This window comes from Buteo buteo, chromosome 1, assembly GCF_964188355.1.
Source record: "Buteo buteo chromosome 1, bButBut1.hap1.1, whole genome shotgun sequence".
NCBI classification, from domain to species: Eukaryota; Metazoa; Chordata; class Aves; order Accipitriformes; family Accipitridae; genus Buteo; species Buteo buteo.
Window position 1 is genome coordinate 76,757,846 of NC_134171.1, and position 24,062 is coordinate 76,781,907.

At 39.1% G+C, this 24,062-nt stretch overlaps 3 protein-coding genes across 5 annotated transcripts in view; all 3 read right to left on the reverse strand.

The window, feature by feature from the left end:
- HSPA4L (heat shock protein family A (Hsp70) member 4 like) overlaps window positions 1–839 on the reverse strand; it is a 28,301-nt gene extending 27,462 nt beyond the window's left edge. Inside the window, exon 1 of the mRNA XM_075036783.1 lies at window positions 574–839. Coding sequence (XP_074892884.1) covers window positions 574–680 — 107 coding nt within the window. The 5' untranslated portion in view covers window positions 681–839. The remainder of the gene's footprint in view (window positions 1–573) is intronic.
- A 2,740-nt stretch (window positions 840–3,579) lies between these two features.
- SLC25A31 (solute carrier family 25 member 31) lies at window positions 3,580–13,896 on the reverse strand. Its single transcript, XM_075040209.1, is given in 10 exon segments — window positions 3,580–3,617; window positions 3,620–3,770; window positions 6,701–6,835; window positions 7,092–7,246; window positions 8,545–8,584; window positions 8,586–8,663; window positions 11,169–11,198; window positions 11,200–11,297; window positions 12,465–12,651; window positions 13,837–13,896. Coding segments are annotated over 10 exon segments (972 nt in total).
- A 1,024-nt stretch (window positions 13,897–14,920) lies between these two features.
- The window catches only part of INTU (inturned planar cell polarity protein), a 57,698-nt gene continuing 48,556 nt past the window's right edge, over window positions 14,921–24,062 (reverse strand). Inside the window, exons 12-16 of one of the 3 annotated variants that reach the window (XR_012651784.1) lie at window positions 23,596–24,018; window positions 22,939–23,036; window positions 21,979–22,214; window positions 17,969–18,123; window positions 14,921–16,040 (exon numbers count right to left, since the gene is read on the reverse strand). Coding sequence is in view for 2 of the 3 variants with exons in the window: in XM_075036803.1 (XP_074892904.1) it covers window positions 15,929–16,040; window positions 17,969–18,123; window positions 22,025–22,214; window positions 22,939–23,036; window positions 23,596–24,018 (978 nt within the window). In the remaining variant the exon portion in view is untranslated. The remainder of the gene's footprint in view (window positions 16,041–17,968; window positions 18,124–21,978; window positions 22,215–22,938; window positions 23,037–23,595; window positions 24,019–24,062) is intronic. The other 2 variants (XM_075036803.1, XM_075036799.1) reach the window with 2 other exon arrangements.

Sequence of the window (24,062 nt, forward strand, 5' to 3'; positions counted from 1 at the left end):
ACAGGAAAAAAAAAACCCCAAAACCCCAAACCACCCCCATTGTGCCTCAAGAACCGTGTGACACATCCAGCACAGCGCGGTATTTCAAGGACACGGGAGAGTCAAAAGCCGGGGGGGGGGGGGGAGTGTTTCTCGGGTAGCCTCCTGCCCCAACACACGCCATGTCCGCCCCTGCTTAAAACATTTCCCTTGGTACCCAGAAAAGGGCACCGGCCCGGCAAAAGCGGCCGCGCACTGCTCCTGAACGATCGCCAGGCCTCGGCGCCGGCCGGCGGAACCCGGCTCCTCTCTCGCCGAGGGAACCGGAGATGCAACCGGCGCCGGGCCTGGGCGTCAGAGCCGCGCCAGGAGCGCCCACGGGCCGCGGAAAGAACAAGGCCCTACGAGGACACACGCCACTCCTCCCCCTCCCCCCCCTCAGCGCTCAGCCGCCTCAGGGAAACCGGCACGCCTGCGGGGGGGGGGGGAGAAATAAGACAGAAGGAGAAGAGGGCGGCCGGGCTCGCCGGTACGGCGAGGAGAGGGAAAAGTGCCGGGGGAGGCGGCGGGGGGGGGGGTAGCGGCGGTACTCACGGGGTGCAGCGGTCGCTGTACTCGTTGGCGATGGTCTCGATGCCGCCGCTGCGCGCCACGCCGATGTAGCAGTTGAGGAAGCCGAGGTCGATGCCAACGACGGACATGGCTGCGCCCGGTGCTTCCCGCTTCCCCCGCCCGCCTGCGACTTACAGCGGCAGCGGCGACCGTCTGGGCTGCTGGGAGCCGGCTCCTCGCCCGCCTCTCCCCCACTGCGGAGCACCGGCCACCAACCGGCGGTTACTCTCCTCTGCGCAGGCGCGCTGCGCCGGCCGGCGGGGAAGCCGCCAGGCGCCGGCTACGACTTCGGCACTTTCCGGAAGGGCTCGGGCGCCGCCGGCTGCGGGCGGCTCGCGTTCGAGAAAGATCTGGAAAGGGAGGGAGAAGGCGTTATCTAGAGCGACACCCCGCGCCCCGACGTCAGAACTGCGGCGGGCCACGCCCCCGACCCCCTTAAAGGAGCCGGCGGGCAGAAACGGCGGGCGGGAGGTCCGGCCACCTCTCGCCCACCATTTTGATGTGAAAGCTGGTTGCGACACGATATATAATTTAACGGGGCGATAACAGCCCTTCCTTCCCCCGCGGGTCCCAGAGCTGCCGGCCCTCTGGAGCCGGGCAGCGTGGAGAACCCCCTCAGTCCCGAGGCGGGGGGGGGGGGGGGGCGGACCTAGGCCTGCATCAACCCCGAAAGTGAGGGAAAACCGGCCGTTCTGTCCCAGAGAAATGGAGATTGCCGCCCCTCGGGTCCCACCTTTCTCCAGTATAGAAGAGCAGCTCCCCAGTTTGCACCTACGTATGCCCAGAAGTGCCCTCACCTTCTGTTGGTTTTCTTTCCTAGAAAAAAAAAGACATCTGGCAACCTGAGTATCCCTACTGCAGTTACTCCATTTTTTTTTTATGGGTGTCATTTTAAGTATGGAGGACTGGAACTCCACAAAAACATACCAACCGGCAGGAAAAGCGCCGTTAAGTATTTATTTGCTTCTAAAAATGACATCTCGGTTTCACGCAGCAATATGACATCTTTCTGACACAGCTCATGGCACAGCGCTGCTCAGTCTTGTTCCACTGGAGAGACTAAAAATAAGTGCTAAACCACTAAACTAGATTCACATCCCTGTCAAGTTTTGATTATCTTCCCCATGTGTTATTGTTTCAATGGTCTACTTCACAACTAGAATTTTCTAGTGAAGACAACAGATGCTGTTTCCCTCTAAAACCTCCACAAGCAAGAGAAGCCGCTGTTTATAGAGTTATTTACAACACAGCTAGTATTTATCAGTACAAGCAATTAACCACCTCATTTTCCGTGCCGGTATTAGGATCAGAAAGGCAAAGCGGGTCCAGTCCCACCTGCAGTAGCCAGGGAGATAAATCCCAGCTCAGGGTTCTGCTCTGCTGCTTCACTCCCTGTTACAAAACCAGTTCTCGGTGATTCAAGGTATTGCAGCATCCCGCTTCTGCAGCACCACCTGAGGCTAACTCCTGACTGAAAAGAAACCTTGGGCCAAGAGATTATATGCAAATGTAGCTATGCAACATTACTAAGCCAGGCCCAGAAGAAATTGTGCAACCTTGCAGCAGGGGGACAAGCCATCACTGCAGAAGTGCTGGCATGTCTCGCATCTCAGCAGGATAAATCAGCCTGTACGCAGCTTCGTGCTGCCACTGCAGTGTTGTTTCTGGCAACCAAGCCAGCTAGTTTCAAGCTGCAGTCAGGAACGCAGACGTGTGTAAACATTCATGATAGCGACAAGAAAGTGCCAATGGACTTTTTATTTGCTTTGTCAAGAGTTAAGACTGTTAGGAGTTGGGAGATGAGATCGTAAGCAGCATAAGCCAAACTCTTAAAGCATTTCATAAGTCTTGTTCGTGTGCTTCGGCGTCATACTGATTGCCCGGTCTGCAAGTGTGAACAAAATTCAGTCAGATCAGATTAGCCACAAACTTGCCTGAGCATATCCCCCCCAGTCGTCTACTGTCACCATAGCAATCTGGGAACTGGTGTTGTCCAAGTCTTCCCAATTCTTGGCCTGTGGATCACATCTGACTTTTTAGAAGCCAAAAAAATATTTGTACTAACTCAAGGAGCTAAGGGTTTTGTGTGAAACTTAATGGTTGTGGAGAAACATTAGGAACACTGCTAGCCTTAATTTCTTTGAAACCAAACAACTGAAATAAAGGCCTCCTAAATGCTTTCTTTGGTCCCTAAGTTATCAGTGTTCTACAAGGTTTGACTGCTTTTTCCTTTCCCTATTGAAAATTATTACCTCAGAAATAAAAGTAAGAATCTCCTCATGTCTGTACACTGTAAGATTTATCCTCAATACTGAGAGGATACCTCTCGATACCTCAGCCATTTTAAATTTCCTCAAGAAATAACGTATTGAGTGTTCCAAGTCTCTAGGTGCTTGAGCCTCCATATTTTTAGGCTATGTTTTGTCTTGAAATGCTGCCAGGCAGACTGCAGTCTTCTCAGTGTTGTTTGAGGGATGGGACAGAGAGAAAAGTGAGTTGCTGTATTTCTTAATGCCTATTAATTTTTTTTTTTAAAGTAAACTCCTTTGCTTTCTTGACTTGTGCTTTAAAATACCATGAAAACACATCAACAGGCTAGAAACAGGTTTTCTTTTTACTGTGGTTCACAGAGAAGCAGTAGTGCGCTGCTGCTGTGCGTACACATACTTAGAATGGGCTCTGCTGACAGGCTAGGGAAACTGCTGTTACCCAAACATACTCGTGTACCTGCTGTAATTTAAAATTCAAGATGTGTAACATTCAGTATGAATAAAATTGAAACATTTACAATTTTAAACAAGAGGCAAGTATTTTCCTAGTTCCCTCATAACAAATTATTTAATTTAGTACATGCTTAGTCACAAAAATATCCAACAAATAATTTCTTAAAAGTATTGTTTGTGTAACATTTGAACTAAAAATATGCTATGCAAACAATGAGAATTCTGTCATGAACACTGTACAAACAATAGATGTCCACTCACTATTTTAATCAGACCCTGAACTCTCCGAAACATCAAGATTAAAAAGTCCTTAATTTTGTCATAAAGAACTAGCTCTAAGGCACCTCCTGTTCCATGAAGGATGTTGGAGAATGCTTTGCAGAAGAAAGCACTAAGCCCCTCTCGATTGTGTACCTTCATAAAGCAGTCAATGGTTCCTTTAGACTGATGTTCAGTCTCCCTGCTCTGCACACAAATAATAAGGACAAATCATTACTGCACTGCGCTGAGAAAGAAACTTAGACGCCCAGGAAAATTTGTCTTTCTTTAGTAAAGAACACTAAGGAACTTTTTCTTAATGTTTCACTTTCTGCAAAGGAGTGATTTTTTTAACTAATGTTTATGTGATGTAATGCTCTGTTAGCTGGTTCCAATAGCTAAATTTAGAAAGGTTGTGATCCTTCTTCTGACGCTTCTTTTAAGCTTTACTGGGCAAGTAGAAGGCTTAGGAATTAAATGAGGTCACTCCAGTCCTAAGGGTGCTCTGAATTGTTTCAATGCTATTAAAACTTCCACAGCTCATTTTCTTCCTTCTTTAGCACCACCGAAATATTTTTATACCAAGTAGATTTCAGTTCGTTAGTAATCAATAGAGTCCTCTAAAAAATGTTAAGGTCTTGACAGGCACAACAATGGAAAAACATAGGAAGGCTAAGGAAGAGCGCTGTCCAGTTTTCATCTAGCCCACCTTGTTTCTGAGCATAAATTTGCTCAACAACAAAAACAAAGCAAAAAGGAGGATTTGTTAGAGACCTCAGCACCATGTTCACTAAAACTTGCTTCAAGTGCTTACAGGTGAAGGAAATAAAGGATGACAAGCAGCAAATGTCCATGTACACGCATATGACTATTTCTGGACAAGTCAGAGCTTAAAGTACTGAACCCTCCCTTCAGCTTTTTCCAAGTGTAGTATGACTGAAAATCACACCAACTCCTTTAATGTTTGAAAATTTCAACAGCAGAGTCGAGACAGCCCAGAGGAACATTGTTGTAGCTGTTCCCTGCACAGCAGAGCACCTGGGAAATGCTCTTGCCCACTGTGGAACTCAGCATAATGACGACAGCAAATCTCTCAGATACTCTGAGTAACACCACAGATCTGACAAAGCGTTTTTTTTGTGTATGTGCTTGGTGAACTGTCAGACAGTTCCTGTTTTGGAACTGCAGTCTCTTCAGGATTTGAGGACTGGATTAGGAACTGGCACTTGTTTTTGTCTTCACTAGCAAAAAACAAGTACACTTTTCTTTTGAGAGATTAATCCAAAATCCATATCTTTATGTGAAATTCTACTGGAAAGACGACACTAGTTTTTTTACTTAATGGTGAAGATTTCCCTTAAATTATCTACAACTTCAGTCCACCTGCAATATCAAGGTTAAGGTTCTAGAGTCTATAATGGCAGAAAGATAATCTTGCCTACTTCAGGCCTTTGTGATATACTCTGCAGCTAATAAAGTGACCTTTGAATTTTCTGATGAAGACAGTGTTATATTTTGTTACATCTTCTGTTAGGAATCAGGGTATGAGATCACTATAGATTTTTCCTGAACATAATAAATGCAGGAAATACATCTATGATAAATATTCACATAAATCAATATAAAAAAAGCATAGTAACGTAGCTAGAAAGCATTTAAAATATTTTGGTTTGCATCAACATGAATATATGCAAATGAAAGGATATTTGGTAATGGTTATTACTGCTTAGCTGACAGAAGTCAACTTTACTGAAAGCAGTAACTGTACTGTGCTCATTATTTCAGACCATTATCCCATCTGGCAAATATACTTTTAACTGAAGAAATAAAAGTGGCTATATTAAATTCAGGGCTTCCTCTTGGATCAGAATAAGTGTCATAGTAAGAAATTGATAAAAATCGTACTAATCAGCTTTATTTGTACCTGAAGCTTTAGAACTACATGAATGAAACAAGGACACCGCATTAAATATATTTATACATCCACAACATATATACCTCCTCTCATTCTCATCTTTTGTGCTAGTAGACCCATTATCTTATTTCATATGATTATAATGTATGTTTTTAATAATCTTGATGCTATTCTCTATCCTCATGGTAATTACCAGAAATACAGGTGATTCTTTGATAAGGCCTCAAGAGGCACAGCACTTACGAATAAAGACAGCATTAACTGTAGGCTTACTGCTGATTAAGCAGATAAAGCAGAATCTGAAGACAGTGAAATCATATTTAGTCTGAAAAGAAGTCAGTAGTGCTAATGGTGTTTGCCCACTGTAAGCTTCAAGGTTTCTGATATTTAGGACAGATTACCAGAGGTATGCAGGCATTACGTAAGAGTCTAAGTATCCCCTGGGATTCTTTGAAAGCACCTAAGCAAGTTCTGTGCCAGCATTTATGCTGATTTTCTTTTGACTTTCTGGAATCCTGGGAGACAAGAAGATACTCTTGAAACAAAATGTAGAGACACTTCTTTGGAACTAACAACTCCTTTCTATTATCATATGGCAAAACCTCCTCAGGGATGCAGGGAACAAGGTCCTGATTTTTCAAGAGTGTTTTTGTGGGTTTTGATTTTGTGTTCGAGGATGATCTTCACAGCAAGAATTTATCATATTAAATGTACTTCAAATGCTACTGAACCACCTAGTAAAATTACCTAATAGTTAGCAACAAGATCCAACATTAATTGCTAATAATATACTATCATATCCATCACATGCTGAGAAGTAATTCTCAGCTTGTACTGCGCTTTGAAGATTACCGATTCTACCTCACACCTGAAGAACAACTGTGTGCCACAAAGGTTATTTTTCTAACTGCATTAGCTGGGCTAATAAAGGATATTATTGTACCCACAAACCTGTCTCCAAATATCTGGCTTCTGAGTAGGAAAAAGAAAACAGATGCTGTCTTTCTACTAAAAGCTCTCACAAAGCCGTGAACTGTTTTACCAGACTCCCACAATACCATTATGGAATTTTTCTTCTTGTCTTTCTGAAGATGTTTCCACTTTTTTCCCTGAATAGAGTCTTGCCTGCTGTAAGGCTATACAGCGCTTCAATTAGTACATTAAACTTCAAAAATCTAGTAAGTAATTTTCACAAAAGAATTGCAAGTTAGACGGTACCTGCATGCATCATCCTGTGTCTCCTGACAGTGTCAAAAGGGTAAGACAGCATTCCTGAGCAAGTAATCACAACTTGAGCAACAAAAAAGGAAACAGTGAATGGAGTTTGCTTTGGATTTGGCAATAATCCCTGCAAAATAAAACAAAAATGGAAACCTGTACAAATTCTGTAATATATATGTCAAATCCAGCAGATATCAAGTATAATTCTGATCATTTCTGTTGTTAATCTTACCGTGAAATGACTTGGCTCTTCAGTAATATACTCTATTGAGCAGAGTAACTGTAAAGACAAAAGCTGTAACTAGCACCCTCATTAGTTCATAATAAATATTTAAAATATGATAAAGATTTAAAACACATGCATTTTTGTTTGTAAAAGCTACCTTAATGGTGTCATAACACCCAAAATGGGAGGCTTGGTATACAATGATTCCCTTTATGGAAACGCCAAAACCCTGGTACAGGCCAGTAAGTCTATCTGCCTTTGCAATTTTAATAATACAGTCACCAAGTCCCTGGAACTGTCGCTCAGCAGCACCTAATATAAAAAATTTATGCACATGGTTATGCTTTACAGAAGCCCTTCTCTTTAGTACAAACTACTCTGCATGACTGAAACACTTAACTTTATCAAAACTACATGAAAAACATAGTAGATCATTGTTTCCTCCACTTATGAACAAAGCATAAAGAAGAAATCGAGACACATGGATGGATCAAAACAGTTTATTCAAACAGATAGTGGTATCCAGTTGCTGAAACGCTTTCCGGTCAAATAACTACCGTTCCAATATTGTCCTCATTCAGCAGAGTGCTTATCTATGAATTCTCTTACCCTCTCTCTGAAAAGAATTTTTTCTACATAATACCATGCTTTCACTTCCTCCCCCCACATTCATACTCAAATTTATTAGAAGTGTTACTCGTTTCAGCTTTTCCCTATAGTGGAACACTAGCCACAAACTGTGACAAAGTAAGTTAAAGAAATCCATTTTTTATATCTGTAGATTCTTCATCTGTTTCTGCATTCCACAGGTAACTACACCTAAGCTCTCAGGATTCTCTACAGGTGAAAACACAGCAAGCAATAAACCGATCTTTGAAAGAACTTCAAACTGTACACCTTCTTATACTGAAGGTGTCGTGAAAATATAAATTTGGCCCAAGTACTGGGCACAGAAAGCAATAGGTAGAGTCAAGCAGCCAATTCCTAGGACAACCCTGCACAGCACAGACAGCAACTAGAGTTAACTTGTCCCGTTACAGGCAAATCAGGAAAGCCAACAACAATACAGAAAGCAGAGATTTCTTTCTTTCTGCTACAAAGCCTTCCACTCCTGTTTTCAGGAAATCAATTTTATCTATCTGAATGAATGAAACATACATCTAGATACACATACTACCCAAAACCTTTGTTGAAAATCTTCAGTCGATACTCTTGATATAGAACAATGATGGTAATAAGGTCTTTAAATGACACCCCATAAAACCATAGGTCAGCAAAAATTAAACTCCCCTAGTTTGTGGCATCAAGAGTTGGCAAAATTCAGTTAAACTTTTGCATACAGAATCCAAAAATAACGCAAAACTTTGAGAGATATGCTATAGCACTATTTCCAAAGAATCCTCTTTCACTCACCTTCATCCTCTCCGCTTCAATAAAGATCTTACATTTCTTAATACTTTTAAGTTTGTAACTGTGCAATGGTAAATTTTTAAGTAATAGAAAGAATTCTAATACTGTTGAATATTGGTCTACCTCTAAAATGAAGTAAATATAAACAACCTGAGGCACATCAGATAAAACTGAAACTGCCATTTAAAAGATTTCACTACCTTTCCCAATACCAGCAGCTAAATTAGTTCGCGTGAAGTCTTAACGGGTATACCACACACATGGATGTTGCTCCTGCTGCTCCGCCAGAAGCCAGCTTTGCCAAAAACCATTTCCAGAACTGAAACACAAAAATTGCTGTATACACTGACCTTTGTTGTAGATACTAAACAAAACCTTAAAGCATGCAGAGTAAGAGCTATCTAAAACATGCATTATTTACAAAATAATAAAGAAACATGGCAGTCTCAGAGTAAGACCTATATTGGGGCATTTCAAAATTTCAACTTGTAAAGATTCCCTGGCTATTCTTACATTTATTAAAAAATATTTATAAGCTATTTTCTTTTTCAACTTCTGAATTATATGGTGCTCCTGTGACCCAGATAGCAGATAACATCTTTCTCATCTATACCAGTCCTTCATAACAAGTGGCCTGTGTATCAACTTGATACACAACAATTATGTATCAACTCTCCATGATGGGGGAATGGGGAAACATGAAAATCGAAGTACTTACTTTCACTGTGGCCCACACTATTTACCAAACAAGAAAAAGCTAATCACAGTAGAAGAAACATTTTGCATAACATTTTTAGGTGGCGATATCTGACATAGCTCTGTTGACTTAAACAGCATCACAGGTACATCTTGTGTAGTAAATGCAGACCATCTAGATGTACCCAAAATGACAACTTATTTGCTGCTTCAGTAACAGCAACGGTAGAGCTGTAGTAGTATGGAGTCCAGCATAGCTTAACTGCCCTAATATTCTATTAGTTGTACAGAAGGCTTTGCAACCTGCCTTAGCTCATGTTGCTGCATAAAATGTTGCTACTTGTAGTAGCAAGCCTGAGAGGAGGCAGCTGCAATCTGAAGATGCTTGACTGTGACAGTATTACCTTCAATAGCAAGTGTCTGGCACACAGATACAGCCTGTCTTCTTCAACAGAAGCTCCTTTGCAGTTTAGTTCCCACAATCTAAAGGTTTTAGTCATCATTAGTTTTTTAAAGATAACCCAGCTACGTAAAAACTAATGCATGGAACCATATTGTCTTTCCCATTTTCTATCCTGCACAAAACATGTAAAAAAGCATCCAAACACGCTGAGCTCCAACAATGGTCATGCTACTCTGCTAAACACTATACTTCTAAAGAAATTAATCTTGATTGCTCTTCATGGAATGTTTCTAAAATTTGAGTCACAAGCTCATACACATGTAAGCCATCTGGAAACACTTCTAGGAGATGAAAAGGAGATTTCAAGAACTATAAACACGGTTATTTACATCATGCATGTTTTACTTTTTCCACTGTAAGAAAGGAAAGAAAACAGCAACCTTAAACTCTTTACATACAAAGTGACTGTAATTGAAAAAGGACTGCTTCAGAATTTGCATGCAATACCAGGAGATTAATCAAACTTTAATGACTGACAGCATTCCTCCTGGTCAGCACCACCAGAAAAGCCTGTGGCAAGAAAAGTTTCTGGCACTACAATAAAAAACTGTCAGCAAGAGAAAGCACAGAACACTGGATTTTTGTTTAAATTATCAAAACCTAACCAAAGAAATCCTAAAACAGATAACCTAAGACAGACACAAATAAAGCAGATTTTCCAGCTATTTTCACGTGAAACAAATTAGATATGAAGAACTTATTTTCCATTCTGCTGATATGGATGAATTTTATGTAACTTGTCAAATGCCAATATCAACATTTCACATTCTGAGACCAAGACTTCCTGTAATTAATTCCATGGGTGTAGAGCTCTATGTCTTTCAATCCATCCAAGTTAAGGGACCTTCCCCAAGTACACAGTATTGCAAGGTAAGGCAGCAGAGCCCAAAACTTTAATTGCCTTTTGGAGCTATACCCTAAACCTGCTACTTTTCTGATGCATTGTACAAAACTAAGTTCTTAAAATGCATTAACTATTGATAAGTATGTTTCTAGCCTTACATGTAGAAAGAAATCAGTTTTCAGTGTGAAGCATTACTTATCCACAGCAGTAATATGTGCTTTACCATCTGTAAGTTTTTTCTGACACTTACATGCTAATAAATATCAAGAAAATAATGTGAAAAAAATTAAAATGAGAGACTCCTGCTTGAGGGATACTACCCAAGAACTTCATATATTAGAATAAAAGCAGCTGAAATTTCACGTAAGTGAAATTACAAACATAAAGGGTTTTGAGACTAGATAACATGTTAATGCAATCTGAACTGTAAGAATGTAATTTGCGGTTTTAGACAAAGCCCAGAAATGTAGATGTCCGAGTCTATAAGATTTTTAATATCCATCCTAATACTTGCATCAATTAACTCCAAAATAATTACGTCCTGAACAAAAAAATTTTGACTGCAGTTACAAGCAGTTATTTACATGCACCTCACAAAGTCATTAATCATTAAAGATCAAACCCCAGATTCCATTACCTTGAACAATAAGCTACACACTAAGCCGTGCTCGCTCTTCCTCCTGTTATAAAATAAGCTCATTACAAAACCTTATCAATATACCACCACTAATTACCAACCATGCTGAGAGAAAGAATTGCACAGCTCTCGACCAGATCTAGTTTGCTTATTAAACAGAACTAACATGCAAGAGATTATTTACCTGTTTTTCTTCATCCACTTTGGACGTAAAAAATCTGTTTGTATTTGTCCTGAAAAGCAAAGTTTAGAGCCTGTGTTGGGAAATACCATATAACATTTGCCAAATTGCCATGCCAAAAGCTGAAAAATCCTACAGAAAAAGAAACGGATCTTTAAAATAACATTTCCAAAGTTTATGCTACAGCAAGTATATTATTCCTTCTTTTGTTTCTACTTTAGTATGAGCTGTAACAAAGGCCACAAATGTTCTTTTTCAGGTCCTTTATTTTTCAGACTTTTGGTACTGGAAATCTGGATTTATTCTGACACTTACCAACAGATGTATGCATTTGGTGTTAGCACAAGCAAATGTAAAACTGTACATGAAATAACGCTGAGAAATAGGTAAGATTGCCAGCTTCCTTACTTTATACATTTCTAAGACTAGGCATACCTATGTAAACTGCAGTCTGGAAACTGCAGAATAGAAGAGTATTTCACAGAACTGTATAGAAATGGTTTTCCTGAAATAGCCTGCCTATGCATTTTCGCTTCCATAGGGGGTGCTCGCACTCCATATTATAGCAATGACAAGCGGTTTATACAGGCATCAGAAACTTGGTAGCACTTTTGTAATTATAGCATTCTTCTAAATTAAAGAAAGGATCCATTTGGACACTAAGATAAATGCATAAGAAGCTAAACGGAACTGAGGAGGTAGTGCGGGAGCAAATCTTACGTGGATTGTGAGGGGAAAAAAAAAAGTATGTGAGGATGTTCACAGACATTAGGCTGTCTGGCCATGTTATGGACTTTACTAAGCAGTGACAACAAAGTGATCTCTGTAATGTGTAGCCATGCTCTTCATTCAAACTTACTAATTTTCTTGTGTTACCAGGAATGAAGGCAAAGACTCCTTAAGGACAAAGAAAACTCAAAACTGGGGTTTCATTTCTTATTTTGATCATGCTTTCCTACACACTGAGGATGCCAAATAAACACTGCTTTTGTAAAAGTATCACACAGAAAACTTTAAGGGTATTTTACGCTGTCCACAAATACCAATGAGCATGACTTTGCCACTACCAAATAAACCAAAAAAAATCCTGTGGGGACGTACCCAGCAGTAACCCCCTCCTCACCACCTCCTCCACCGGTATCTGTACTCCTTTGAGTGCCCACAGCCCACGATGGATGCTCCATCGCCGCCATTTCAAAGGCATTTTTAAAAGATTTTTTTACAAGGTTTGGGAGAAAGAAGGCAAGATGCAGGGGCTGGGGAGCGGCCCAAGAGGCGGCGGTGGCTGGGCGTCCCTACCTTGCTCCCCGGGGATGTGCACGAAGCAGTCCACCGTGCCCTTGTACCGCTGGTCTGCCCAGATCTGCCCGGACAAGGCCTGCACCTGCAGCAGCAGCTCCACCTGCTCGACAGGCGCCACCGCCATCTTGGAGACGGCGGCCACCACGCCGCTGGCCAGCAGGGCCCTCCCGAAGGAGAGGGGGTCCTAGGGGTCTTCACCCTGTGGGGCCGCCATGGCTCACAGCACTGCCCTGGCCGCCCCCCGCCGGTTCCTCTTCTTCCCGAAAAGCACGCAGCTGGTGGGCACCTAACTGGCTTCTTCTTCCTCAAAAGTTGATGGTCTCGGGGTACCCAGGAGCTGAGCCACCTCTGTTCCCCCACCGTTCCAAGCCCAGAAACCGCACCATTTGCTTCTACTACATGAATCCCTCCCTTCCAGGCAGTGCCAGCCTCCCCAAGCTGCAGGCAGCAAGCTTTCCAGATACCTCAGGAACTTTCCAGAACCTTCTGTCAGCTGTGGGAACTGGCCCCTCTCCCCAGATCAGCAACTAGAGACTGGAAAACCAGGTAACAAAGGGTAGTTGTTGATCCTATTGAATTACGAGTTAATAAACATGATATATGACAAGTAAATGAACTTCAGACATTGTTAATTATACCCATTCCATTGCAGGTCAGATGTACCAATTCCTTCTAGATTGCTGATAGCCTTTTTTTTTTTTTTTAATTGCTTTACCTCCCCTGCATCTCCTGACTTTATGACTAATGAAGGCATGAAACACCATGGGTTTTGTTGATGTTTTAAAATGATACCTTTTGTTTCTTGCATTCTCTTGACATGAGTAATTTTAACTGTGGTACTCCATTGATTTGTTGTATACCACATTGCTTTGCTAATAGTTTTTTAAGCAATAATTTAGAGGCAAAAAAAATTATTTCTCTTGAGCCTTACTACTACCACCATTTTGACTCCTTTAGTAGCTTCCCCGTATCTATTCCTCTTGACATTAATTCTATACACTGATTCACAGCCATAATCTTCCTCAAAGTTACAAAGCTACAAGATTTGTATCAAAGATACCTGATAAAAATCTGTGTTCTGTAGGAAATGAAATCGTATCATCCTTTGGGGTTCTTTTTAAACATACTCTTTACAAATCTGCAAAATACAGTCTCTGCTCAGTTGACTAACAAAGTAACCAATAAAAATCTCCTTAACTGTAGTATCAACATGATTAATGCAAATTTTGCCATGTTTTGTTGCTGAACTATACTGGTTTGAGTATAAAAGTTGCACCATACTCAGATGCCCGTAATTCTGTTTGAGGTACAGTTTCTTGTGAAGGAGCAAGCCAATCTAAATACCTGATTGACACCAAAGGAGTCCCACCTTCCTTCGGTTCTTCTTTTCTCCATGCACATCTGCATATTCACACTGTTTCTTCTGCATTGATTCAATTGTGTTTGTCCCAGCTGAGTCAACAGTTTAACACACTACGCTGGCAGCAGAGTAACCTAGGTCTGACTAAACACAAGGATCTAGATAAAAGTTAGCTGTCCTCTTTTTAAAGCATTCAACTGTCTTTTTTAGCATTCAAACCCAACCTTTAGAAGACCGAAACAAGAGACAAACATCAGCAAAATTACCCTTTTCCATACAGATAGACACTTATGTGCAGAAACATACATACAGGTTCTGTAAAAGCTGTTAAACCTGCTAAAAGCACTGCATCAACGACTCCTTGCTTTGCTATGTTACTTCTTCCATCTACAATGAAATCTAATATTCAAAGCCCATATATTTTAGACTTTTAAAAGGTGCTGTTCAGATGTTATCCATACTATTACAACTTTTTATATCTCAAACAGAGTAAATCTCACATCACTTGATTCACAGATGGGGAACAAATCTAAATCAGTTTTAATTTCAAACTGAAATACTCTGTCTCATCTTCTAGGAACCATAAATTCTAGAGACAACCGATTAACAAACCTGCAATCATATGCTTACACTTCAGGCCTAAGACTTCTACTGCTGGGAATTAAAACAACTGTTGAGTGATTCAAGACAAGCTGTGAATCCCTCTGTGAGAGTAGACAGTTAAAAGCATTTGATTGACTATTTTAGAACTACTCTAAACCATGCAATTTACCAGTGAAAACAAGATCTAAAGATTTGATTCATGAGAGCCTACGGAACTGAATTTATTTTCCTGAATACTTAAACTTTTTGATCCCATTGTTTAAAATGCAACTTTAGTAATGCATTTTATGAAAAGCACTCATTAAAAGCAAGTAGAAACAGCAGAAAGGGAAAAAAAATGCACTGTTGATATGGAACATGAGGAAATGCTATGCAGATGACCAGATCTAAATAAGCTGGCTGAGGGTACAAAGACAGCCCCCAAAATCTTACATTTTAAACTAAACTTCAGTAAAAAAAAGCTTTAGAAGCAGCTGGTCTGTAGATTACTAAAATTGTAACAATTTGTAGGAAAGCTGATTTTTCCAGAAGAATTCTGATTTTGCAAACACACTGCCTTCTCTTGCCTTATATGGGGGTAACATAACATTTTTTGTAATAGCCAGCTGTAAATTGTAGAAGACCTAGCCAAATAAATATCGTTTAAATAAACAAAAGAGAAAATATCTTAAGTTAAAAAACACAGAGTAACACTTTACTGGTCTTTGCCAAATATAATTTTTTTATTATGAAATTATGAATATAATATAAAATTGGCTGAGTCCAGGCATAGGTCTTAAAACCATCACCCCGCTGCCCTCTATCTTCTTTTGGGCTTTCAAAATTGTGTTTTAACAAATATAAGTATTATTTATAGTTGAACCTCATGAAGTCAAGTAAAACATCAACCAAGTGCTCAAGTGTGCAGGAGACCACACTGGCAAAAATGATAAGCCATTAGTTTTGTGTGGCTAAGTGCCATGAATTGGCTAAAAGATTTCTTTTTTTTTTTTTTTTTTTGATTAACACAGTACTACTGAAAACATTCAGTATTTTTCACGCCCTTAGAGGTGCAAAATTTTAATTAATTGGAAACCTTTTTTTTTTTTAACTCCATCACCAGTTGCCAGATATTCAGAGAGTACTTTGAGGATATCAGCTTATCATTTTACATTGCATATTATACACACTGAACAGCAGTGAATGTTCAAATTATGTGATGTTTTCATGTAATAAAAGTTATGATTGGGATAAATAATTCAACAGTACATAAAAATAAGAATTTTGGTTCTCTGAAATCTTTTTAAGTATTCAATTGATGAAATCATTAGAATCATCACTGAAGCTTTACCTGTGTCATTACCAGAAGGTAGTTTTTTTGTTTGTTTGTTTGTTTTTAAAAGCATTTGAAAGATACACCATGGATGGGCACCACAATTGAGTTAATTTCTCTTTATATTGAAGTACTTGAAAAAGATGACAACACCCCACAGGATGGCTGAACATTCAGGAGACTCATCTATGTAGCTAATCCGAAGGACAGTTTAAAGGCCAGTTCAACAGCAGCTTCTGTGACTGAGTCATGAAAACAGACATAACACTCCTGAGGTTTTGGATGTAGAATGAGTCTCCTGGAAAAAAGGAAGGGAAGGAAAAAAAAAAAAATCATCATAGGTGTTAGCTTTTTCTTTGTTTGATATATTCTGGTTGTACTCTGAGGTTTCAGTAAGATGTTAAGAACAACTGCTGTGTAAGACAGCTAGCAAATGTCTGTGGCTCTCCTGCATTATCTTACTATTTTCAATACATTAGATTTTTAAATCAAGTTATTCTCTGCTCAGTTTTCTCAACACTATGTATGGAAAAAAAATCTTCAGGTTTTCAGGGTCTATTTGTATGGTACTGGTGTGTTTGTAGTCATCCAAGTTTCCAGGCTACAAGCTGCAATCAAGGTACCTGGGAGCAAGCCCCAGTATTCACATATTCACTGATTTTTTACACTTAATACATCTAGGTAGGTACATTCCCACATGTTAAGCTAATAAGCTCTTTCAGGGAAAGAGCTAAAATAGGAAAGCTGTTAATACTTGTGCATAACTGTGTGTAGCATTATAGCATAGCATATAGATCTGCAAATACTAATGGACTACCCTTGATTTAACACGTTGTTTGATAATGCAGAATGAAAAATTATTTTTTAAAAGATAGCAACATCAGTGCAAACACTTTTAAATGTTTAAAGATCTTAATTTTTCCAGACCCAAGGATGGCACACAAACTGCAGTTATGTAGGTTCATGGTGGGAAACAATTGTTTTTCTTTTTAAACATCTAACTTGAAGGCAAACAGGTTGAACAAAAGCTCTGTTAGAGGATTTCTACATTATTATTCCTGGCCAATATAATTACCTGTGGATGATGTTTCCTCTCATTCTATCGGAAAAAAGTTCTTATGCCATAGTTGAACTAGTCGAAAATTCTAACTTAATAAATTAATCAAGCATAATCGTTTATCTTCCTTTCACTCCATGACTATACTGAATTTGTTTTTCATATAGTTTCCATTTGAATTTTAGTTTGTTTATCTAATTGGAATACCAAATACAGAAGATGAATGTAGAGAAGAAGGAAACATCCTGTTGAGAATGACCACCCTTAATATGACTGTCTGCCTACTGCAGCTAAAATCTAGACAGCACAAAATACAGCAGATGGAGGAAAGAATAACGTATGAGAAGTGGCCACTGAACAGGTCTTACTGACCTGGACTTAAACAATTATGACATCTGATACGTTCTGAATTGTGAAGAAGTGATACATACTACTTTTTCATTGCACCTGATTTTAATTACTTCAGAAAATCCATTATTTTTAATATTTATTGCCTAGGGCAGTATGCTGTTCTGCCATGCAAATAAGGCTTAGCTATGTAGTAATAACTATATGCATCATTAAGAAAATTATTTAAGTTTAAATAACAACACAAACCACAATTCATTTACAATGATAATGGCAGAACTTTGAAAGCAAATTGAGGGAAGAAAACTCCCTTTCCAAAATATCTCAAATAGACTGGTAGGTTGATTTGATCTTCCCAATGAAAAAAAAACCCACCAACCAACAAGTACAATTGTTCACGTTACCTCTTTGTATCACTGAATCAGCATTATGCATGGAGACAAGACAGGTGGGATGGACTTGCAAAGCAGGGAATGGAGAGGTCAGAAGGAGTGCAAGGAGCACAAAGGAAGTGCAGGGTATTAAAAGAGTATGATTACAGCACATTAGCATGTCTGCATAGCACAGTGCAGCACTGCAAAGGATGCCAGCTCTGTGGTGTTAACATGCTGGCACGGTGCTCACCTGAGTTAACACACCTGTATTTTACAGCAGGTGGAACATCACACCAGTGCAACTTCCCAGATCCCAAATCAAAGCTACCTCAGTCAGTCAGCTCAAGTATTTCTGTCACGTGCTACAGTTAAATTTATTCTTAAAGAACACAGCGATATATTCAAAATGGAAGACTTTGGGAGAAATACATATGTGTTTAAACTCACCCCACAACCCAGTAATTCATTGTTGGTGGTGGTTTCTTCTGATCAGTCCAGTTGTCAGGAGAGCACTCAAACAAAACTCCATGTTCTTTTACCAGATCTAGGTCCTCAGCTGCCTTACTAAATTCTGAAATCCCACTGGCTGCTTTTTTCTTTTTCTGTAAAACAATTGGTGAAATGTTAGTATAGAATGAAATATTCTTACATAAACACTAGCAAATATAACTATGCAATTTCTTCAGGAATATCTTATGAATGATACTGCTTTCAAAAAGGCAGACTTGGAAGATCTAACTTGCTTTCATGATTCTTTTCTCCACAGTTTTGTTACTTTGGCATCAACAGGCCTTCCCATTGTTATACAGCTTGGAGGTAGACACATGCTCCCTTTTTTGATTTTTTTTTTCCTTCTAGCTGAACACTATTTCTCTGATAAGACATCTGAAATAGTACAGCTTCTTTTAAAAAGTGTGTTACAACAGCTAAACCTCTCATCTTTCTTTCTCTGTGTGCCTCCCTAATTAAGAACTGTGATAGTAAAAGTCTATTGAATAAACTTGGCCAGGCAGGAATTTCCTTTTGTAAATAAACAGTTGAAACACTTTGCTCAGAGCATTTTCTTGCTCTTACTCAGTATGAGTGCATAAGATGTCTTTACTTCCTATACATTTTCATGTTTCATTGAGGTTTTAGGGCTATGTTTTGCACAGAGGTTTTGAATAAACCTTGCAAAAGTTCCAGTTGTTTCTAACTGAGCTCCTGGTACCTGTTTGGTAGAGGATCAAACTGCATGCACAAAAGCTATTTTTCTCTCTTTGCTCTGTCTTGGTGCTCAACAGTCCTGTGAGTCCAATAAAGCCATGGTATCTTTCACCAGAAATACGAGCGGAAAAAGATCAGAATAGACATGGAGATAAACACAGGAGGAGTTTTGAAAGGGTTTGTCACTAGTTTAACTCTTCTCCCACTGAAGTCAAAGGAAGTTTATTACTCTTTTGTAAATGTCTATGTAATAATGAAAAAAAGCTTTTAATCTTTTTATGTTTTTTTGAAGCATGAGAAGTGAGATGAGATTATGGAAACAGGAGTGGAAATCCCTTTGAAACAAATCTGTCTTAAGAGAGTTCCTAAGCCAGGGAGGGCATCTCTGGATCTGCCAATAAAACTTCTGTTCCCATCAGTTGCTTCAAAGGTGAAAGAAAAGCTTTTGAAAAAAAGTCTCAAGGAACTTTCTCTCTGCCACATGCAGAAGCAGAAACCACATCTTTCGTCTGCCTACAGTATTGAAGATGTGGGGGGTGAAGATCTAGAAGAGAAAAGATGGGCAAAACATCACAACTATCTTAATTTCTCAAAAATGGTGGAAGAAAAAGTGAAATGCACCTTAGCATTTGAGAAACCAAATGGCTAATATTTGCCTGAGAAGATGTCTTTTAAATTTCCCTAAACATGCTTTGGAATAAATTCATGAAGCATATTCTACATTACTCCTAGTTCATAGAGTGGAAGCCATTTCACAACAGATGACTTAACCCCTCCTGTATCTTTTCTTAGTACATAAAATTGTTTCAAACCCTGTTCTTGCTAATACTGCTACTGAAAAAGACTTAAGGAATATGTTAGTACTCAGTCTAATAATCTTCTCCACCAAAAAATGGGGTAATTATAATGCAATTTCCAAGCTGACATTTGTTTATATTTTAGCACATCTTACACTATGCTATTCATACTGAAAATACTCAAGAAAATAATATGTATTAAGAGGGGATATTTGATAGAACTATGAGGGTCCATATGCATTAAAACGTCTTTCCTTCTGATTTAAAGGTAAGAAAATACTAAGATGATGATGAAGCAAATGAGGTCAGGGCTGATTATCACATACACTGACATGTATTTTAGGGTTTAAGACTAGAGAGCTTATTTTTGCTCAATTTAAAATTTATTAAAAATTTCTGTACACATTTAGAAGTTAAATTGTGAATTTTCAGTTCTCAAAAAGTGAGACAACATAAATTATTGATCGGTTTACTGTAATTTTGCATTACTGGCGCAATTCTCTAAATCCTAAACTATAACAATATTTAGCTGATACCAAATAATAAGCAGTATAATAGCACATTTCTACATTTGACGTTTTGTTGTGCACTATGAACAAGGAAAACTTGTATTCATTCTTTTATATTTTCCTCATGCCATAAGGCAACCTGTCAATTTCAGCATTAATTGTTGGAGCCAACATGCAAAAACTACCCCAAATTTCTCTAAAACAGAAACTTTGTTCTGCACCACATGTTCATCAATTATTTCTGATTGTCAGAGCAGAATGAACCCAGCTGCTGCCTACTGTACTCACATCTGAAGAAGCCAGGAAAGCATGTGCCAAGGTAGCTGTGGCCAAAACAGAAGTTTTGACTTTCAACCGTGAGTTTTTCACTTTTTATGAGCTACACCTAATGGTTGAATGGTTTCTTTATTAATTTTTTTTTGGCTTGAACTATAAACTGTCTATTTAACAGCTGTAACCAAAGGCAATTTGATGATAAGAAATATTTGTGTATTCTCTCTGCTTGCTTTTGGGCTTCTAGATGTCCCACCAGAAGTCCCAAAATACACAACTCATTGCCAAAGTCCTACTCAGCCAAACCCCAGTGTCATATGAAGTTGACAGAACAATGCACTAAATTAACCTACTTTTCTAACACTTAAAAATTCCTACATAATTTACAAGGCACATCGGTCTAACCAGAAGTGACTTTTTTTGTAACTTCAATAAAACGTTAAGAAAAATCATACTGCTGTTTGCAAACTGCACTCATTCAATTTCTACTGTTATTTCCTATTTCTCATTTAATTCACTTGGACTGTTGCTTTAGGATTTAAAAAATTCAACTGATAGACAGTATTCCACTTAGGTTTATAGTTAATTATTTCTCTTTTCCAAAAGGACTAAGCGAGTCACAAAATTAGTAGAGATGAAATGTTATCCTAATTTGGTTCATGTCAATAAAAATCAACTCTGCAATTAAGAACCAGACTTTTAGCAAAAAAAAGTGTGCACTGAACACAGAGTGTCTGATCTGAATGGAGTACCTCATAAATTGGTTCTTATACCTATTGTTTAGATTTCTGCATTACTACTACCATCTTACTCCAGATGGATCATTTGGAGTAAACAGAAATTTTTAATCAAACACAAGGCAGTACAGCCGCTGACATCGGAGCTGCCCATTTTTAAGTCTAATCTAAATACCAAGTACCCACATAAAGCTCTGGTAGCTGGGATGATCAGGCTTCAGCCCAAGCCGTAGAGCAAGGCTTGAATTGGTATCATTGTAAAGGGAAAAAGCCTTTCTTATCCTGGCACCCTACCTAAACTAAAATCCAAGAGATCTGGCAGCACAATTAAAAGCAATCCATCATTATAGCCAGTCTTCTTTTAGACCAATATCTGTATGAACAAACGATTACAGACATTAGTGGATGGCAAATCTATAAGCAATCTTGGGTAGCAAAGAGACGAAAGACACTAAGAATGAACAACCCAGAGTCCCTCTTCAGGTCCCTGTTCAGACACGCTGACAGCACAGTGAGGGGAGGCCACGCTGTCACTGCTCATGTGAAACATTTTCCATGAAAAACAGAGGGTCTAAATTTCCTTTTGCTGCCAATCTGAAAACTCCTATTTTGCGACCAGTCTGAAACCCTCTCTTTTGCTACTTACAGTTCTTGAACCCAGCGCATGAAACTTTTTTGCTAAGTTACAAAGAAGAGTCCTAATACGAAACAAGAGTAAGAAAATACTATACTGGAGACACAGAATATTTATTTTGAGGGCATTTTTGGTGGGAGACCGAGACATAATTGCATGCATGCATACTTGGTTGGATGGTCAGAGAAAGAACCTGCCCATAACAGTGAAAACATAAAGAGCTTTAAAAACAACCACACACGTGCAAATACACCTGCTAGTGAACTGTTTAAATAGTGGAGTGAAAACAATCTTGAAATACTGAGTTGAGAATGTAAATAGAAAAACAGAAGACAGAGCTTCCATACTTCCTTCCTCATGGACTGCTGAAAAACAGAACGAATTGAAAGACAGCAACGATAGAAATTCTCAATTAATTGAGGGTGGATGGAGCCACCGAGCCGTGCTACTTCTTTGTGAGTTGGAGTAATAAAGATTCCTTGCATCGTTTCCAAAGATAGATAGTGGAAGAGGGTATTCTCAGGACCAGATGTCAACCTTAAAAAAATAGGATAATTCATTTAATATTAAAATAATTTTGAAAGAAATTTCAGTTAAACAACATGTACTTTTGTTTCTTAAGACAGATTTGTTTTTCTGCTATCTAAAACAGAGTACAAAAACAGATACAGACATTCCAAAAGTGCCTATTTCTACACCAAGGAAATCCTGCTAATTTGGACTGTCAATACTCAATTAAAAAAAACCCAAACACAAACCAAAAAACTATGGTACAAGTTAGGTATTGCACTTGTGTTCTCAAAAATTCTCACCAAATAAAAGGAAAGGAGAAATAAAAGCTTGGGGGGGCGGCACGGGAGGAAAGCTTTTTTTAGAGCTCAAACAAAACACCACAGTGACTGCCATCACAAGCAACACGTGGGAACTGGGAAGAACACGGCTTCTTTGTCCTTTGTACACCTTCCTAGAGGTACCAGGGAGGCAAAAGGTATATTTGTGGGCCAAAAACTCTTTTATTTGAACTTCCAAGGTCACATATATGTGGGGCATGTGCATACATTCTACTGACATATTCTTGAGAAACAGTCAACTTTTCTAATTAAGCTCTCCATTTAAGAACTTCGCTTTTGAGAATCCTTGCACAGCAAAGTTTTGGTTAGAACAAAATTATGCAGGAACTTCCATGATCTGTGCATATTCAAAAAAAAGATCCAAGTATGGCCTTAAAAATGAAATACTTGATAAAAAGAAAATTTCTTACTTGATAGCATTAAGAAGTTCTGTATCTTTCTCTGAAAGGTTCTTTTTGAGGTTTCCTAAATGAAATGGATTTGGTAGGGTGTGTTTTTTTCTAGTGGCCTGAAAAACAAGCAGATAGACAAACTAACAGAGAAAATACAGCTAACAAAAGAACAAAATCAAACCAACAAATCACCTACTTAGAAGAAAATAATGTAGCATTTTTTCCAGAAGGCCCAAACAGTTGCATCAACTTATATAAATGTATTTTATAGCCTATTTTAGACTAAAATGGGTTAGAAGCAGTTGTACAACTGTACAGCAATTTGTTCTGATCACTTATATTTACACCATTATTATTTTGGGGAGAGTCTCCAATTATTTCTGCTGATTCCAATGCAGCTGTGCCCATTTTAGTCATGTGAAAAAGCCAAATATTTACAAGCAATGATAAAAATTTACAAGCAATGATAAAATAAAAAAATGTGATGGCTCTGAGGCTGACCCAAAGCTTCCCAAGGAAACAAAGTATTTTCTACTGAATCCAGGGGCTCTTATTCTTTTACAGTATACTTAAAAAAAAAAAAATTTAAATTACTTGAGTGAGTTTTTAAAAGAATTGCCACCCCCTCCAAGCCCACCAGAACCTTATAAATTCTCTTTGTCTTTGTTCTCAGACCTGATCCACTCCAGATTGTGGATTACTGCTTTCATCTTCTGCAGGACCTTCATTACCATGGTCAGGTCCTCCACTGTTTCTCGTAGGGCTCGGCTTACGCGTCGTTAAGGAAGAGTCACCAAATAGGGTCCTTTTGCTTGCTGGAGTAGTTACTGATTTGGAAGTGTTTTGTAGCTTGCTTAGGATGGGTGAGGTGGTCAAGCTCTCCAGTTTGTCACGTGTTGCAGGAAGGAACCAGTCAGCACAAGATAAAGGTGGAATGGAAGGAGAATCTAGCCTTTCCTCTATGCCGGCATCTATTCCTTCCAGTTGAAGTATAGTGGCTTTGACCTGATCTACATATATACAGTCTGGTCCTGGATTCCCAATAGCTTTTGATGCACAGCCTCCTGCCTCTAGCAGGACACACAGCATAAAGTGTCTCTGTAAACATGGAGGAAGCAACATTAGCCTTTGGTTTAATATAC